Source organism: Nesoenas mayeri (assembly GCF_963082525.1).
Source record: "Nesoenas mayeri genome assembly, chromosome: 8".
NCBI lineage: Eukaryota > Metazoa > Chordata > Aves > Columbiformes > Columbidae > Nesoenas > Nesoenas mayeri.
In genome coordinates, this window is record NC_137554.1 from 9,139,775 (window position 1) to 9,160,217 (window position 20,443).

At 36.9% G+C, this 20,443-nt stretch overlaps 1 protein-coding gene across 1 annotated transcript; it reads right to left on the minus strand.

Moving 5' to 3' along the window:
- Positions 1–1,711: 1,711 nt before the first annotated feature.
- SSX2IP (SSX family member 2 interacting protein) lies at positions 1,712–16,167 on the minus strand (the record flags this gene model as incomplete). Its single annotated transcript, XM_080349113.1, has 13 exons — positions 1,712–2,052; positions 2,251–2,368; positions 4,380–4,491; positions 6,729–6,902; positions 7,362–7,498; positions 9,008–9,158; positions 10,968–11,139; positions 11,217–11,292; positions 12,864–12,999; positions 13,262–13,372; positions 14,741–14,941; positions 15,188–15,354; positions 16,125–16,167. The coding sequence occupies 13 exons, from the start codon at positions 16,165–16,167 to the stop codon at positions 1,971–1,973; spliced, it is 1,680 nt and encodes a 559-aa protein (XP_080205239.1). The 3' UTR covers positions 1,712–1,970.
- Between the last annotated feature and the right edge of the window lie 4,276 nt (positions 16,168–20,443).

The window sequence follows — 20,443 nt, forward strand, 5'->3', positions numbered from 1 at the left end:
ACAAGCACAAGTAGTACCCAAGCTAATACAACATTCGCAGCACTGCCATTGCCCTATAAATGCTTCTATTTTCCTTTCATGAATAATATCAATTTAAGAGTGGTAGTCAATGGTGTGGAGTCTAGTTGGAGGCCAGTAACTAGTGGAGTGTCTCAGGGGTCAGTACTGGGGCCAATATTATTCAATATATTCACTAACAATTTGGACGAGGGAATTGAGTGCACTATCAGCAAGTTTGCTGATGACACCAAGCTGGGAGGAGTGGCTGACACACCAGAAGGCTGTGCTGCCATCCAGCGGGACCTGGACAGGCTGGAGAGTTGGGCAGGGAATAACCTGATGAAATTTAACAAGGGAAAGCGTAGAGTCCTGCGTCTGGGCAGGAACAACCCCAGGTTCCAGTATAGGTTGGGAAATTACATATTAGAGAGCAGTGTAGGGGAAAGGGACCTGGAGGTCCTGGTGGACAACAGGATAACCATGAGCCAGCACTGTGCCCTTGTGGCCAGGAAGGCAAATAACATCCTAGGGTGTATTAGAAGGGAGGGAGCCAGGCTCTTCTCAGTGGCAAACAATGATAGGACAAAGGATAAGGGGATCAAGCTGGAACATAAGAGGTTCCACTTAAATTTGAGAAGAAACTTCTCAGTGAGGGTGACAGACACTGGAACAGGCTGTCCAGGGAGGTTGTGGAGTCCCCTTCATTGGAGACATTCAAAACCCGCCTGGACATGTTCCTGTGCGACCTCACCTGGGTGTTCCTGCTCCAGCAGGGGTATTGGACTAGATGATCTTTTGAGGTCCCTTCCAATCCCACACATACTGTGAAAATTATATACACTTCTGCTTCCTTAAGGGTGCTGTGCAAGAACCATACTACAAGTATCCTCTGCAGTTTGAACTGGCTCCTGCTTCATCTCAAGCTGCAACTCAGTGTACTGAACTAACCACTAGAAACTGCAGTTGTCTGTCTTAGTTTCTTGGAGAATTTCAGTTTCTTCTCTTTCCTATGTTATAAACAGAACAGATTTCCCAAAGGCTATATACCAAAGCAAATTCTGGAGTCAAAAGGAAAAGTTAACAGAATACAAAACCAGCATCAGATTTGTTGACTTAGTTTACAGCCCCACAACCATGATAGCTTAAAAGTTTAGTGCACAAAAACCACAGAAGCAGGGTTTCTTAGAATACAACTACACATTTATTGTTCACATTTGAAATAATTTGGTTCCTGACTGAACCATTGAGTCTTAATGCATCTGTAAACTATAAAACAATTTAAAATGCCATGTAAAATAATATTATGTATGCATCTGTTTCATTTCATGGTTTCTCAGCATAACCACTCTATTTACAAATATATAAAGATTTTGCTCTTTAAGTCATCTGAAATATCAAAGTAGTATTTTCAAGTCACGCAACTTAATAAATATAGAACCTGTTTTGTTAAAAATCTACGGTATACTGTACATTCAAGTTGAGACAAAAGAAATTTTAATGCCAGATACACTTGAGACAAATGAATGCTTCCAATAATTAAACAATTTCTAAAAGTGCTATCTCTGCCTATGATGAAAGGTAACGTTCGGATCCAATATTTCATTACAGTCAGTTTCATACTGTTGCTTCATTCACAGAATCAGAGCTTCTGTTACTAGAAAAATATCAAAGCTTTTATATATTTTTAAATTACCTTCAAGAGTTGCAAAAAAATTGAAGAGGCAAAAAATGGTCTAAAAAAATAAAAGCCACGTGCACGCACATACACACACACCACAATTCAGATCACCACATAATCCTCTAGAAGAATGATCAAACTCGCAGCATTCTGTTTCACTTTAGAATAAGTTTATGAACATAACTAACAAAAAACCCAACAGGCAACCCTAGGAAGTCTAAGGCAGTTGTTCTATGTGCAAGTTTCTACATAGCAGAGTGTCAACTCTGGAGTCTTCCCATAACTTTGTGCATTACTCCGCTGCTTCTTTGTCACTCTCCACCCACTGATTTGGCTTGCTATCTCCAGCAGGTGTTTTTGATGCAGCACTGGAGCTGGGAAAAAAGATAATATTACAATGCAAATAAATTATGCTTTGGATATAAACACACTTTTATGATATGATGCTTAATATGATTTGCTATATATCAATCATAAGCCTTATATTAGGCTTTCTGAAGTTATCACAGCTTAGTCTCTGCTCTACATAGAGTTTCAAATTAAAAAAAAATCTGCAACATCACTTCAGATACCTGTTATGTGTAAGATACTGAGACGTCTGGCAAGATTCTGCTGAAACTGGAACACTCAACATACAGTGAGGTTTTCTTTGAGATGTAGATATTGCTAGGCGATTATCTTGGTCAGAACCTAAGAGATGCACATATCATCAGTTAAACTACAGCACAACCAAAAACATTTTAAGGACTTGCTTCTTAATGTTTTCTGCTTTAAAAAAAAAAAATAAAATAAAAAACTCAACACATCGAACATCTTACAGCATGCCTATAGCAGTAAATCATCCTGTTATAGATGCATGATAAAATTTTCTAGGTATACTTAATGCTATTGAATGAAGTTAAAACTGGGATTCTAAATTTTAAAATTAAGCACTTACATACACGGCCACAGCTGCAAGTAGTCATACTGAAGTCAAGTTTAGTCACCCACATATAACTTTTCTGGCTTTATAATTGAGAAAGCATTTTTACTTCTTACATAAAAACTTAGCCAGCATGCATATGCAGTAATTACACCAACACAAGAACCCAAACATGTCAGAGTATAGAAAAAAAATAAATGCAACAAGTTAGTTAAGTCCATATAAATGCTAAGGCATCTATCACTAAGCTCAGTGGAAAGACACGGGCAAACTCAATAGGACCAAATCAATCCACATTAGCTCTTCCTCATATTTAGATTTCAAAGCTGGAAGTGGAAAAAATAGAATGATTCTATATTTTACAGTATTCATCATAGCAGTACAGAATTAAGAGTTTTAGGACAAGTTTTGTGAAAAAAGAAACTTATCATTAGAATTGTTTTAATGTTATGTAGTAATATCCAAAGGGAGTATGACTGTGTGGCAAACATATTTGTTTTTATTACTATTATCTAGTAGCTTAAGATTAGAATATACAAGATTGAAGAATGCACTTCAGGAGAGAAAAATATGGCATTAAATACATCCAGAAACACTAGTCTTTCAACAAAGGCAATTGCAATTCAAAAGCTTTAGTGTACAAGGAATTTTAAACAGATCTCAAGTTGCTCACAGATCACTAAATCAAGTCACCTATTATGAACAACAGCCAAACAATCTGAATTCTCTTCCTAAAAGTTTTCCTACTGTGGAAGACCATTTCATTTCACACTTACAGAAACACTACAGGAGTTGCACAGAGGAGAAACGACGAGAACGCATGAGGTAGGCTACTTTATCTGACAAGAATACAAAGTCAAGCTACCTTTGCTTGCCAGGTGTTTCACACATTTAGCTTTAAAAATTGGCTGCCACAACATAAACCTATTTAACAGAGATTGTTGTTACTTTTTCCTTCCCAGTCCCAGCCCTTAGAAAGTATTGAAGGCTCAGTGGTGAAGACCAAAACACTGCATATGCATATTCAGGCATAAGGGGGTGGGAAATAAATTTGCCAACTTGAAATTAAAAACTTGTATGGGAAATAAATTTAAAATACTTTCAATAAAAACAATATTCCAAACTACATCATGTAGCCATATTTTCATTATATTTTCTGAATAAATTACTCCTTTATGAAAGTTTGAATCTTAATATTCAGTTGTTTATTGCTCAAATTCATTTTCATCTTCATTACACTCTTTTCACTATTTCTTTTTCCTAAGTATTTTTTTTCTTTTCACTATTTCTTTTTCCTATTTTTTTAACTGAATACGTGCATGCATGTTTAATACTACCTTATCTCAAATAATTAATGCTGCCATCACCACATTATGATGCTCTTGTTTCCAAAATGTATTTCTAATCTATACAGATCTCTCATAGGTCATGATTTCTTCAACAGCCTTGGCAATTAATACGCTTACATTTAATTTAATTTAGTAATTCTAAAAGTTCCCTGTTCTTAATAGCTGTACTTTCAGGTACTTGACATTCACCAGCTCACTTCATAAATATAAATTCTTTATAGAAGTAATTATTAGGGAGGGAGTTATCATGATTCCATTTTTAAAAGGAGATTATGAACCATCAGTTATCCTGACAGGTAGAAACATATATGGTAAAATCAGCCTTGGGAAGCTGGTTTTTTTTCCTAATAGTTTTGTTCATATTTGCTTCTTCTAGTTGAAAGGGAGGAAAAGAGACATTACAAGAACACAATTTGAAACAAATACTTGCTTCCTAGGAAGGCACTTGGAGCTGTCACATTTTCAGAGTGCTTGCAATCAGTAGACATACTCAAGAACTGTTGCTTCAGCCACGTTCCTCTATCTTCTTCAAATGCCTTTCTCTAGGAAAGGAAATGACAGTTTACACTTAGGACCACAGGAACAAGCTTAGTGCACATTAAACTGATGCTATTCTATCTAAGAAAACAGAAGTAACATGCCCATGTAATTAAGGAGAGCCAGCAGCTTAACATGAGCAAGCATTAAATCCAACAAGGATTAGCTGAGGAGGCATTCATTTACAAGCCAAACTCCATGACTTGTTTCACAGAAGTTTGACTAGTCCTTTCTTTTCACCATTCTCCATTCCAGTGACACAAACTCGTGTCACTGACGCTGATGTTCCCCCTTCCCCCTCAGGGCAGCACCACCTCTTGGAGGTAGCCCTCATTTCTGTAATCCACTGAGGATTACAGTTTAAACCTCAACCCTGAGCCCTCTCCCAAACAGATAAAAATGGGATTGGAAATAGCACTGATTACTTCTGCCTGAAACCAGGGCAGAAAGAAAGGGGTTGTTTTGTTTTTCCAATCATTCTGAGCACAGAAAATGAAAATAACAGCTAAAAGACCACCTCCAAAACATCCAATGACTCTGGAATCAAGCAACAAGCTCTCTCATCTCCCAAACCCACCAGTGAAATAGGACATCCCCATTATATAAAATTATTTCTACTATGTCAGCAGAAAATAGAGCAAGCTGAACTCCAATGCAAATTTTCACAAGCACCTACAAATCCTCCAGCATTGCTTCTCTTGTCATATTGAAGCACTTTAAGAAAAAGAAGCTTGGGTAGTTGTGCTTATGCTGCAATGTAGTCCTAAATGATTGCTTGTCCAGAAATGTTTATTATCACTCAAGACTTTTAAAGCTGAATTCAAGGTCCAACATGAAATTCACAAACTCATTAAAATGCAAATAAAATGAAATGAAAAGTTGAAGAATACATATCTATAAGTAGTGGTCTGAGTCAATAATTGTCACCATGTGAACTACGGTTGTGCCAGTATCTAAAGTAAGATCTGAAGTACTTTCTGTTCTTTACAATAAATTTTACAGTGCAAGAACAAAAAAAAAAAAACCCCAGCTATCTGAGTCAGACAAGTTGTCCATTTAGCTCAGTATTCTGTCTCCAACAGCGGCCACAAGAGATGCTATGAGATCATGTGAACCCAGCTGCTCTCGGCACTGCATACCCTTGGAGGTTCCCATATCCAAAAGTAATTTGATTAGAGATGTTGGAAGGCAGCCCCTTGCCCCATCCTGCCCCCTGCTTTTGTATCCATCAGTAGATGTGCTGCTCCTGAGCTTAAGCAACTGCTTTTGGAACCTGCTGGTATTGATTACCTGTGGTAGCAAAAAAGTCAGCTACCTGATATATAAAAACGTATCTTTTTTGAATATGTTTTAGACAATTTCAAGAGGTTTCTATGAATTTCCCGTAGTCCTAATCTTGAGAAATTTGGTGAACAACAGTACTGCTTTCATCTGACGCAATGAATCCAGTTTTATAAATCTTAATCACATCCCACTCTAGCTTCCCCCTCCGCACATTAAAGCAAGTAGTTCTGTAAGCTATCTAAAGTCCATTTCTTTTTTCCTTCAATGGCTATTTTTCCTGTTGTATCTGTACCATCACAGTTTTACAACCACATCATCATGACCTCCTTTCCCTGCTAAACTGGTAAGCCCCTTCATATTCTTGGCCCTAACTATTGGGTAGACCAAAAGACACACACACTAGAGCTCAGCCAGTGACTTATTTACCCCAACTGCCTTCCAGTATGTGTGGTTACCAGCCAGCTTAACTACAAGAACAGAACACATAATAACCCTAACTAAGGGAAGGACAGCAGTTACTTTGCGCTTCTGCAATAGTCGCTGTTTTTCCACAGAAGTTTAAGAATCAAGTACCTCTGAAAATTCAACCCTGCAGCCAAATATGACTGAAATTTCCATAGGCCCTGCTTTTGTAGGAAATCAAAATTAAGCAGCATCTAATAACAGATTTAATGATTAGGTGCATTGATTTTTGTAAGTACTTAAATATTTCAAATGCTGAAGCAAAAATGGGTCATTCCAGTGACAGCAACTCTATTTTCCAATACACACAAAAATCCCCTTTTTTTGAAATGCCAACAGAACGATCTACACAGATATCTTTTATACAGTATGGGAAAGATCTTGCTCTACAGATGTTAGCATACAAATATTGTTGGATGGCTGAGCTGTAGTATGTGTAACAGCAAAACTACTTAATCAATAACTCATCTTCCATAGGAGTTCCCCTTTCTAATACCTCAAGTCCTAATCTAATAGCAGCTTCTGTAAAACTTCTTCGTTCCTTCTCAAAATTCTTTTTCTGTTCTCGGAATAGTCTCCATTCCTCCTGAAGACGTTCTCTTTCTTCCAACAAATAGCAGTCCTGTAGTATCAGAGTGGTGTCATCATCACATGGAGACATAAGCTGCTGCTACAGATACAAAGCAACAAAGGACACAAACATTAGTTTGGGAGTGACTGTTAAGAGGTGCAATATTTCCACAGATGCAGTTTTATCAGAAAATGGTTGAAGTTTAATATAGAAACAAGGTACTAAGTATGAAGTTGGTGGCTGGTAGGGCCAGAATTTCATATGGCAAGCAAAATGTCCCTGTTCAGGCAGGTGACCTCATCAGCCTTCCTCACCTTTGTTTAGCCTTCAAAATTATTCCTACCAGGAGTAGAAATTCATGAAAATATTAACCAATCCATTAGCACACCTATATTCAGACCAACCATTAAATATATCTTATCTAAAAAGCATTATCAAAGAATAGAGAAAGGCTCAAAGATGAGAAAAGTAGCACATTAAAGAAAAAAAAAAAACCAAACAAACAAACAGAAAGCTTAGATTCAGTTGAAGAAAATAAGAAAAATTAAAGCCTACTACCTGTAAGAGCTGTTGCTGAGTTCTGATCATTTCTTTACATTGCTGAATCTCTAACTCTAGCTTTTCAGTTTCCAGCTCATGGTCTTCCCTTGAAATGACATCTTTTTCATTCAGAGCTCCCAAACGTACACGTGACACTAGGAAGGGAAAAAAACGCTACTTAAAACCAAAATAAAATCCCTCCCATCAGCGACTCATAGTAATAGCAAAACATTTTAGACTGTATTTATTTAATCCTGAAAGACAGATACACAGTGTATTCACAAGCACCTCTATCAGAGACTAGAGATCTCGAATTGGTGCTACATTGCAATTATGCACAAAATCCAGTTAGAAAAAAAGGCAATGAAAACAATAGCTGTTTCACATTCCCCAAAGTAAACCAAGCATCTGCACTGCAATAAAAGTGCCACACACACACACACAAAACCCCACTTGGTTCAGCAGCTATTTAATAGAAAAATCAAGACAACTGAAGACTTCTTTTCAGTAACATGCTGCTAGCCTGTTCTTCTGAGCTGATTTTTGAAGGGCTTGTGTGTTCATAAAAATATGACAGTAACTATATTTATCACAGATATAAAAAGAAAGGCTTTTTGTTCGAGTCCTGTGAATGAGAAATGGAGCTAACAAACATTGTGTGCATATTTTCATTCCATTAAAGGAACTAATTAGATAGGAATAAAATTTCTTCTGTATATTTACATATTGCTTTATTTAATTTCATGCATTTATGCATAGCTATCACAGAGATTGTAATGAACCAAGTTTTGATGCCCTGATGACAATGTTTGAATTTAATTGAATCCTAAAGGAATAGACGATGGTCATCGCAATAAACCCAAAAAAAATAGTGACTCCAAGAAAACAGAAGATACTTGCAACATTTTTCCTGATGCTTATAACTATTTTTTCAGTTACTTATACCAAATCAAGTATTATTCAAAACAAGTGTTCTTAAAATCCTTTCTATGGTATAAACATATTCTCACAGACCATCTGCTCTTTTATTTGCAATTGCATGTGTGACCTTCTCAGTCTTATTCTTGACTGCAAACATCCCTGTGGTAGCAGCAGCATTTGCTTGCAGGGGAAAATAATACTAGGAAAGAATTTTATATATTTTTAGCCATCTTTTAATGCTGTTTAACAGCTGGAAATGAGGAGAGTCCGACATCATACCATGAGCCAGTTCGCTTTAGAATGCCACAAGCGGCCTCAGAGGTACGGATGTGGCAAGACTAGACTCCTGAGAAGAATTTACATAAATTTGAAGTAAATGGATGGAAAATATATATCTGCATTACTTTAAAATCTCTAAGAGGAAGGGAAAGGCAACAAACCCTACTACCAGGCCTGTCCTTTCAAAATAAAAAGAATGATTTATTAAGAAAGTTGCTGTTTACTCTGTCAAACTATAATAATGTCCTTTCTAATGATAACAGCCTTGGTATGCAATTGCTTCCCATACTACCTACAATTAAAACTCACAGAGAAAAATGCCAATCACAAGCCCTTTTTGAAAGTCTACCAGATCACAATTCCTCCCATTTTAGCTTAGACAGTAAAGTAAATCCTAAGAGCACGATATCAAACGGAGTTATCAGTAGCAGGCTATATGTACTTGTAATACAGTTAAGTGTCACCTTGGTTATCCAGCTTTTCAACGTGATTTTTCAGCATTCTCCATTGCTTTCTAATGCTGTTGGTAAGCTGTTCTCGCACAGTTTCACAAGACAGCTCCCACATATTCTCTTTATTTAACTCTCCAATATCTTCCTCCAGGTCTGACAGCACCTGTAGAAGCAGAAAGAAGAAACTGAAAACCACTCTGTGTATTTGTTTATTTAAATATGTATGTGGATTTCATTTCCTGAAGAGGAAGAAAACCCTTATACACAGGAGAGATTTTTCCATCCAGGGAAACTGGACTGCCATGGAGTTCAGTTTCCTGACAGCATAATGCTGAATAGACAGAAGTGACCTGGCAATCCGTAGAACCCACTACGGAGTGCCTATCAGGCAGCAAGTCTCATTCAGTCTCATCTTCAAGCGAGAGAGGTTCAGAGCGCTGAGTTCTGCTGTTAAACTTCAGCAGTACATGCCCAAAAACTCACTATGCAGCATGAATGGGATCTAAGACAACAATTTTATCCTGTTGGGAATTTAGTAAGGCAGGGACAAGTTACTTTTTTCCACAATTAATACAATAAAACCACACTACACATGGAAGGTAAAGAGGAACTAGCATCTCCCTCTCTCACTTCTATTTTACACTGCTGTTCAGACTTTAAACCTGAATGCTATCTCCAAGAGCTAAAACAAAGTCTAAACAGTCAACAGACGACTAGCCCAGGAACAATTTAGCAGATTTAAATTGAAAAGCTATAGCTGTTTGAATACTTGGGATGAATACTCCACTATTCTCAAGCACCTAAACCATATACAATCCCCTTTATCTAAAAGCAGATAAGAAAATGGGATGGGAAGTACAAAAAGAAGTTCAAAAGCAAAGTAATTCATTTACATATGCAGTAAGCACTTGCTTTCAAACCTGGATCACACGAGATCTTAAGGAATAAAACAGCAGCTCTCTTCTGTTTAGAAAAGTAGTTGTTTGGTTTGAGGTGGGTTTTTTTTTTTTTTTTTGAAAGGTTTTTTTGGTTGGTTGAAGAGTTTTATGTCACTTATTCCTTTACCTATCTTATTCCTTTACCTATATTTATATATGCCACCACCCAGTCCAGAGCAGGCCTCTCGATAGCACTGATTATAGGACAGTCAGGCTGTTTTCATGGCTGTTATTTTGCAACACAAAGCAAAATGATGAATGATGTAAACAACGTGGCCACATCACTAGATGCCACGCTCCAAGGTGTATGTTTCCTTCTAAGAATCTTTTCCTGTATTTCAACTCTTTCTTATGCTCAGGGATACTCTCTCTTACTGCTACAAGAAAGATCCATTAACCTTCTAGACTATTCCCTACATCACACTGACATCAAGACAGAACTGAGACTTCAGCAAAAGGAATAAACCAATTCTGATAAACAATGAATGTGCAGTGTGCTGTTCCACAAAAATACAGTACCTTGTATAAACAAATAAATACTTAAAACCTGGAAACAAACAAAAAGACCCCACAAACAATTTTACTTGGAAATCAAACATCTTCCTTGAACATACCAGCAGCTCTGCAAAAGGAAATAATAGCTACTCTAATCCATATACTATAGGAATGCACCATAATTACGCTTCCTCCACTCCCATGGATCCTATGGGAAACCTGGTTTCTTTGCATAAGCACCTTGAAAGCTAGCATCACATCTTAGTATGGAAGGTGGACAAAATCCAAAATATAGGTACCCACTGCATTTAAAATTCATTCAAAGTATATTTTCAAGCTTTCCATTGACTGACTGGAAAGAATATGCTGGGTATTCTTCACAGACAGAAGAACATTGAAACACTGATGGATTTCAAGCACGGATGTGAAATCCACTGCAAGTGCCACAACAAGTTTACCTTTTCTCTTTCTTAATGATCTAATTACTACAACACTATACCAACCGGCAACAGATTCAATTTGAATTGAAGAATACTTACTGGCCCATCTTCAGACCTTTCCTTAGGCTTCTGTTTCTGTGGTGGGAGAAGTGAAATAATCTCTTTCTTCATTTGCTGAAGAACTTTTTTCAGCTCAGCATTTTCCACTAAAAGCTGTTTTTGGCGTTGTTCATAATCACTTAACAGAACTTTGTACATTTCTTCTTCATTTCTGAAAGAAGAAATCTTACAGTAACAACATAAAAGCCATAATATATGCTTCAATTAATATTGTTCTAAGACAACTACCTGGCTTCTGTCTTATCAGTCCTCCATGCACCTCTCTTCCCATCAGCTCTACCAACATAATTTAGAACTTCCATTGCTACAAATGAAAAGGATATTTCAAAGTGTGAAACAACACGCAAATATATAAATATTCAGATGACAAAAAACTATGTGTAAATGCAACGTTGAGACCACATTACCCAAATATCCCCCTCAGTCTTCAGATCTATATGAAGCTGCATTGCCCTGCTTAATGCAGTAATACTAAGATACTCAAGGAAAGAAGACAGTTTTGGTGTTTGTAAACTCAAGAGGGCTGTATTCTCATCCTTTCATCTTTTAATGCATTTCTTTCTGGCACATTAATCTCTATTTCAGCCTTTATATCAATGGAGTATCAATTCTAGCCTCTCTTCTAGCAATAATGCCAGTTTCACCTCCAGTTTAAAGTAAGACACTTCTTGATGTTTCACAAGGTATTTCTCAAAACAAATAAATTTGTCTGTTTACATTTGAATTAAAAAAAATAACAAAATGAAACAAAGACCTTCAAACAACACATCACTACAGGTTAGTGGTCCAAGTTCAATTCTGGTTAGCTATCAAGCAAACAGTAGCTAGATTAAAAGAACCTGTTATTTTGACCTCCCTGATACTTGAACTAGTATTAGCCACCTGGAGTCAAGAACATGCCACAAGTAAATTTTGCTGACCTCAGGGTGAGCCTTCTGGAGATTACTGAGCTGATATCTAAAGACTTGCTGTAGCCAAAATAGCATCCTAACCTGGTTTAGCCTACCCACAAGCACTTTCAGAATACTAAATCAGCAGAAAATGAACCTCGCAACAACAGGAATAGTTGCCTTCAGGTTTAGTGAACTAAACCAGCTTACTGAAATAAAATCTGCACTCCAGTGGGCAAAGAGCTGAGTGTTTCGGGGTTGTCAGGGGGACAAGAGAGGAGGAGCAGGACTTCCGTTCCACTGGAGAAAAACTACATAAATACTCTAAGGCCAGACATGTGAACCAAAAGGTGCAAATATTTCTATCAATCACATGATGCTGATAACCGTTTTCAGCAACAGACCACAAAAAACTATACTCATGCTAAACAGCACTGAGGAATATCTTAAACACAATTTTTGGGCAGCACAACATATGATAAAGGAGATTTCCTTTCTCTGCATTTCACATAGCACTATATGTATCTTATGTTACCTTCCTTCAAATTTCTCATTATTACCATGAGTAGACCGTGGTACCTCAAGGGGAAAAAAGCTCATGCAATGTTCCTTCCTGATTGTAACTGGTGGGCACAATACAGTGTTTATGACACTGTCTGAAGTCTTCTGATGGTAGCAGTAGCAAGAAAGTAATGGAGACAATTCTCTAGCTTAGGAAATAATTCCACATAGTTCTCCCTAGTAAAAAACTTATTTTGCAAATATCTCCATCTCTGTTTGTGTTTGGTAAACAGTCTTATGGAACACAATATACAAGTTTATTAGCCTTTCACAGTCAGCTGATGTGAAATCATCTATGTAAGATTTCAGCATCTCAAAAATCTACAAGAGAGGGACAACATTGACTTTAAAGATACCCAGAAGCAAAACATTCTTAACATAGAGAATATGCTATTTTGCTGTAGTAAAATTCAGAGGTACTTACCTATCTTTTTGTCCTTTTTGTTCATCACTAACTGATGCAGACGTTCCTTTAATTTGTTATATTCTCTCTCTTTCCTCTTCATATCATGATTGTACTGTGTAGCTCTACTTGAAATTATATTCTGTAACTTCTGTACCTAAAAGCAACCCCACAACAACTGTGTTTTTTCAACAGATAAACAGATATTTCTTCAGAAAATTAAAACAAATACATGAAGCAAAATGATGCTTCTATTCAACTGTATTTCTAGTGAAACGAAGTGACAAAAATCAATCACTTCGGTGAAAGACATTTACCAAAAAGAAGCATTCCAAGCTAACAATTAGGAAACTCCTTGCAAATAGTCATATTATTGAATATCTATGTAATGACTTGTGTTAATGTACAAGACAACTCACTTCATCCTTCTCATTTTTAAGTAACTGGTGCAAATTTCTGTTCTTGCTTTGCAGTTGTCTGTCTCTTTCCTGAAGTCCAACTATTTCCCTTTTAGATAATTCCAGCTGTTCCTAGAAAGTGTTGATAGTTGATTATCAATAAGAATTAATAGCAAAGGATTACAAGACAAAACAACACCCAAACCAAACTGCCAAACCACCTCACTTTAGTTTGCCTATATATTTGATCTCTGATGTTTTGGGGATGATCTTGCATTCTGAATGATAATTTAGTTCTACTTTCTGGATAAAGAAGCATGATTTTCCAGTACAAGAAACACTGCTGCTCACAAGAAACAAAAATTCAGCTTGGTATTTGACAGATACTATCTTATACAGTTATTACTTTCTCATTAGGTCAGGATTCCGTAATTGTATCTATATTGTGACAGTGAGACAGATACTGAGCCACCTGTAAGAATCTGAGACTACAGTATTACTAGAATGCTTCTGTTAAATAATCAGGGGAACAATTAACACAGATATGCAGACTGTGACCATAGCAAAGCAAATAGGACATTTCACACAGAGAGTAAGGCTAGACAGATGATCTCATTACAAATCATGCAAAGTAGCATTTTAGAAATGTTTCTACAAACATGAGACTCAAACAAACCTGAAATTGCCACCTTAAGTGACAGAGCTAAATGCTATATACAAGCTATTTTTCTTTGTATTTGTAGTGAGCTAAAATTTGTAGAGATACTTAAACAACAAGAACTTCTAAGCAAACCACATCAGAAAACAGGTAACACAGTAGTGGAAGTCACGAGGACTGCTGCATGGTATCTGAAGGAATTTGCATGAGAAACCTTACAAGCTGATAGTTAAGTTAAATGTATTAAAGCAATACTAACAAGTATTAAGACCATTTGTCTAGGGAAAGTAACTGCAGCATTCTGTAGCCTAACATTAGCTAGTGTTTGTACAAAAATAAGTGCAGATACACATGATTTTTTCATGTTGCATCAAAGTGTTTCTACATGGATGACCAATTTCAGCAGAAGGACTACTATGGTTTTGAGAATCTATAGCAGTACATGTCAAGGAGATGGTGCTGGCTAACCCTAGTGAAAAGCAAGCCTGAAAAGCCACAAAATATGCATAGAATATTTTTTCCTTTGAAGGAATACTAAGTGATATCAACTGAAGTCTTTAATATTTTCATCCACAGCATGCATTAACACTTCCAATCCAAACAGCCTTCCCTCTTCCTTGATTAAGGAGGCCATAATTCCCTTTAATTCACATTTTGTTTACCTTAAGGAATTTTCAACTGGAAAAAGACTTAAAAAAAACCCAAAATGCACATAAAAATACAATTGTAATTTAGTATAGGGGAGAAAAACAAATAGAAAAACACACTGAGTGTTAAGAATGTACAGTATCTGCTAAATATAAGCACTGTATAATATTAGTGGAATTATCTTGGGTTTTTACCTTTAATTTAGCATAACAGTTCTGTAAGTGTTCCATATCACTACCCAGTTTCAGATGCTGTAATTCTATTTCTTCCTGAGCTCGAAGGTTCTTGTGCTGCAGTACAAGCAATTCATTCATGCAATTTATGATAGATATTAAATTTAATTCTTTTCCTTTAGACTCCGCATAGATAGAAGGAAAGCCCAATGTTGTCAGTTCCTGATAAAAGACAAGGGGTGGGAATAATGACTTGATCAATGTCTTGCAGTTCTTCAAAAGAGGAAGACAATAGTGAGTGAAATCCTATACGAAAGGGAAGTGGGGTGGGGGCACAGAATCCTATTCCCCACCAACTCAGGCTTCTGCACATTGAGAAAGAAGCCTTCTTAACACAGGGAATCTTTGCTACCACAGCTGATTTAATGTCACCTTCACACAACCTCCAATTAACACCATCTGGCTTACCCTATCAAGATAGGAGATACTCTGTTCAATATTCTCTTCTGTGCAGAAGGCACTGAAAAAGCCGTGCATGCTTTTGGATGAAGGCAGTGGCAAGCGTAGCACTTGTGAGTTCATGCTTGAGGGAGAGATCTTTTTTTCTGAGGTATATTGAAAAATATTTTTGCTATCTAAAAATTAAAAACAAAGAAACAAGTCAGCGCTAATAGTTTAGGACAGAGACAAAAAAAGTTCAACTATTCAAATTATTATTTACACAAATCTACAAGTCTAGAGCTTAGAACTTCAGTTAGAATGACATATATTAAATAATTCACAAGGAAAAAAAAAACACAAATGAACTTCCACTGAGGATTTAAAGACTCAATAACATTTTAAGGTATTATAGCTTTCAAATTTTACTCCTCCAACAAGAAAAAGAACAAACATCCAATCTTTTTTCCTAATTGGCCTGCTATGAAACAATATTTTCCCCCCACAGGTGCAAAAACTGTGCACTTAATGAAAATTTAATAGAAAGTACAATATTCTTATTCACACTGAGTGTATGCTGTAGTTTTCCACTAAGTAGAAACAGGCAAGAAAATATTTACTCCTTTAATAGATTTGTAATCAATTTATGAGGCAATAAAATTTAGAACAAAGAAACCTCTGAACACAGAAGAGATCCCAAAAGGTGTGATTTAAAAAAAAAAAAGAAAAGAGTGTAGCTAAGGTGTCTTAGAACCTTTATATATACGTGGAAGGACAGAATTTTACCACAGCATTTCTGTAAGGACTCAATTCAAAACAAAGCGCTGTATGTATTACACATTATTTAACATTCTGCTGAATTAGTCAAGTATGTCACACACACAACTCCAAGCTCTCTCTCTTTAGCAGCTATAACATCACTGGCAAAGTTAGCAAATCCGCTAAATTCAAAATATTACCAGTTTACCTGATGACAGCACTGGCACAGTAATAGTCTTCCAGTCTCCCATAGCAACAAAGACAGGCAGGGTACCTGAGCAACCGGTTCAGCAGTGAAGTATTCAGTACAATTGCTGGCAAGGTGCATTACGTAGACACCTCCTAAAATAGCAAGAGCATTTCAGATTAACAATAGCAGCTAGTATTAGATTAAAGTGGGCATAGGAGAGTGACTTTGGACTTGAGCCACACAAAATTTTTCTACTTCTTTACACAGCATTTGGAACACAGTAAGTGCAGCAATTATGCTATAAAAATTATGCATCTATCTGTATTTAGGTACCCTTAAACTTAACTAAGTCTTGTAGACCATTAAGTAAAGCTAAAATGCCATCCACACATGAAAATAATAAAGACACTGTAAATAACTCAGTTGTTTTTGTTGATATACAGCACAGAAAACACAGCAAGCCAAGTGATGAATATTTTCCTGACATAACTAGTAAGAAATTTTATTAATATAAACTTAGATGAAGTTTTAACACAAGTCTGACTTGGATTATTACTTAAAGAGAAAGATAAAGGCACTACAGAAGATGTATTGGCAGAGAGAAAAATTCTAATAAATATTTAACCATTTAAATTTAACTTCACCTATACATTTAGTTATACTGCCTTTGCCTGGCAAGTTTCTTGCTTATTTGCAGAATCTCTAAAATTGTTGAAGAAAGCAAATAGGAGAAGCAGCCTTACCCCATGGGCACAGCCACTCAGTACAGCTGTGACCTTCTGGAAATGAAAGGAAAAAAATCAGAGACTCGTAAGAAAGAACACACCGACTGTCCCTTCACCCCACCTCCACCACCCAGTAAAAGGGCACATAATAGCATTAGAGTTACCACACTGCTGGAGACTTAAAATCCAGCTCAGACGCTTCAGATTTGGACAGAGCAACCCATCAGCTGTTATGTAAACAATAACACTTCAGGGAAACAAACTTTCCACCTGACATGAAAGAAGACTCCCTTTTATCAATTAACACTTCAGAACAAAATCTCAAGTCAGTTTTAGATGGACTCTGTAGACTTTAGAGTACAGGGATGTTTTCCCCTGCCCCCCTCCCCCCACTAGTGTTCCAACAAACACACTTGGGATAAGCAACTTCAAAATTTCTGGCACTGCAACATTGTATTTTTATCACTGTAGCTAAGGCTGTAACTTGGAGAAAAAATAAGATAATCAAGGAAAAGAAGAAAGCATGCTCTATTATCCATAAGGTCTCTTGAGAACACAGATTAGAATCCTTATCTACACTTCAAAGTGCGGAGCAGTTCCCAAAGCAACACCAAGTCTTTAAGAGATCATAATGGTGCACAGCCACATTCTGAGCCCTAAGAAAACAAAATATGCAGCTGGATGAATATTTCTCCAGGTTCACAAACTTACTTGGGAAAAAGGTAAACAGTTATTCCTCAGATGAGTTGAAAGGTTGCAGAAACTACTAAATTACGTATCAGAACATACACTAAGGCAGCAACAAAACACAGTCAATACAAGTCTAGTGGCTGTTCTTGTACAAGAAGTGGGTTTTTCTCCTTTTTCTCTGGCCATATTATATTTTTTCCCCTGTAATACCATGGTGTACAGAAGCTAACAAAGTGAAGGTTCATTTTAAAGAAAAGAACTGACTTCATAGCAGAAATCTGCAAGGTATATTTGTTTTTACCCATCCAAAGCAACTGTGCTTTTAAAAATGGAATTCAAAGTCAAGCTAAAGATTAAGAGGACACACTTCTTACATGTTCATTTCTTTTCTGTTGGATCCATCAGACAGAGAAACCTGCAAATGTAAGGGAAAAAGGCGGCAAATCAAACCACAAGTGTATTCTCATTACTGGCATCACAATCCCGCATTCTAATAAGGTATTTCAAAAGATTGTTAAGAAACTCAAGACACACAAATTCCATTAAGGACTGTTGAAAAGTCTGCAAAAATAGCACTCAAATTTCAGATATGCTGTTACTTTCAAACAGACTGGCTTTTATTCTTCAAGAAGCTGCACACCCACTAGGAGATCTTATCACCTAAATTCCCTCAACGTACAGTATTGTCAGCCCGCAGGTCTCTCTACAATGACAATACTATTCTGACATACTATATCACCGCACACAATGTTTGACTAGAAGCAGTTGCAAGACTAGTCCAGGTGTGGGAACATAACAATTCTCCAAATTTTAGCCCTGCAAGACACATGCAGATCCATTCCATGAAGGTGCTTTATCAAAACTACCCTCCAGTGACCCACTGTTTTCAAGTACCCCAACAAGAGGCCACAAAGAAAATTAACACACAAACTCAGGCTCAGAAGAATGTCTAGTGAAGACAAAAAGCTACAACACATAGGCAGTATAATAAATTCCAGATAATACAACTATATTATGAGCACATTAATCAACCCTGAGGTCTCTAGAGCCTTTTGTCTTGAAAAGCCCACCTTTAGTACACTTCACACTGTTTAACACATCAGATTAAACACCACCCTCAGCAATTGGAAGATTTGGAAAGCAAACTCAAAAGCTTCCTCCAACTGTTAAACCACTACCCCAAAGGATCTTAAGTTATGGATCAATAGCTTTGAACCAGTAATCATTCAGAGAGTGGCTAGGGTTTTGTACTTGAGTTGTCTTTACATACCGTATTTAGAATGAAACTCAGATGTGCAGAACAAGACAATCCCATGTCAGCTGCACAAGGGAATGCTCCAAGCCTTTAGTGCCATGCTGAGATCATCTCATCAGTTGTACATGGCTTCTACTGCAGTTCCAGACCTCAGCCATGACTTCTAAAGCTACTTAGTGACTGAGATCCATCAGATAGATTTCCTTCCAAGTCTAGGCAGTTGCTCTGGAGCAACACAGCTCAAAATAGCCTCACTGAAGTATGCAAGAGCTAAAGATGAGCATTCCTGAGGAAGACCACGTGGATGTAAAATTAACTTGGATACACTGTATTCAGAGGGGACTAGTCACCTTTAGTGTACTACAGTGTTCTCTTTAACCACCATAACATACCAGTGAACACATTCACATAGATAGAGGAGGAAAATGTGCAACTCTGAAGCAGCATTTTATTATGGAAGAAGAATAAAATACATAAGAAAAGTAATTGAGGGATGTCCCTAAGTTATCCTAGTTATTTACAACACAGAAAGACTTTAACCAAGCAAAAGTAGTAAGGAGGTTTTATGGTGGTTCCCCTCTCCTCACCCTTCCCCAAATCCTCATGGGGAAAATATGCAGTAGGGGGAAAAAAAGACAATAAATCAAGTTTTGCTGTTTCCCAACATCTAATACTAAAGTCAAAAATCTGACTGACTGCAAGTAGGAAGAGAACCACTGAGCAGCCAAACCAACTGTAACTACTTAATGACTTTCCTTCTGTGCCCATTTTCTGTACATAGGGATTTGTTGCAGTTAGTTCACCAACACATTTGAGGACTTGCCCAAAAACCTGTCACAACCCAGCACTTGCTATAATAGATGTAATTCTGCCAATTGTCAGAGTCACTTCCTGTCCCAAGCAAGTAATTCCTGGAGTGCACAAGGCCAAAGTGGACTGTCAAAAAAATGAGCCCATGATACCAAATGTCAAATGTTTGAACATGATGGCAGAGCCATCTCACTGCAAGCAGAAGTCTAAAAACCAAACAAAAAACCCGAAACACACACACACGCCTCCCCAAAATACTCACACTAAAATCATGGGGAGCTTGACTAATACCAAGGAAGTAGTAATCAAATCAAGGCATTCAAGTGCTTGTTGGAATAAGTAAAGTACAAAATAAGTACAAAAACAAACAAAAGAACCAACAGACTTTAAAAAAAAAAAGCACTATGATGGTAATAACATACCAGAACTCAGTTCTTAGAAAGGCACCTGGGGAGCTTTTTGACAAAAAAAAAGTACAGAGGTAGTTCCACAAATACCTACATGATTCACTAACAAACACATTTTTCTTATCAAGAATAAGTTTAATCTAAACTTCAAAAATAGTACATTTCACAAACCCAGACAACTGAAAGAAGCCATTTTTAAAGTTACTGGTTTGTGTTTTGGAGGACAGGGGAGGGAATGACAAAGTACTTGCTAAGATTCAAGATAGAAATCTGATTAATTAAGCCTGAGTTCAGACCATATCACAACTTGAAGATCACAAGCAGTAATAAGTAGGATTGTAAACTTTACACAGTGCAGCATACTTGCAATTTCGTATTATCATGCCTACACTTGAAAAGGAGTAGTTGTAACTGGGTTTGTAACACCCATTCAGACCATCAGAAGGGAAT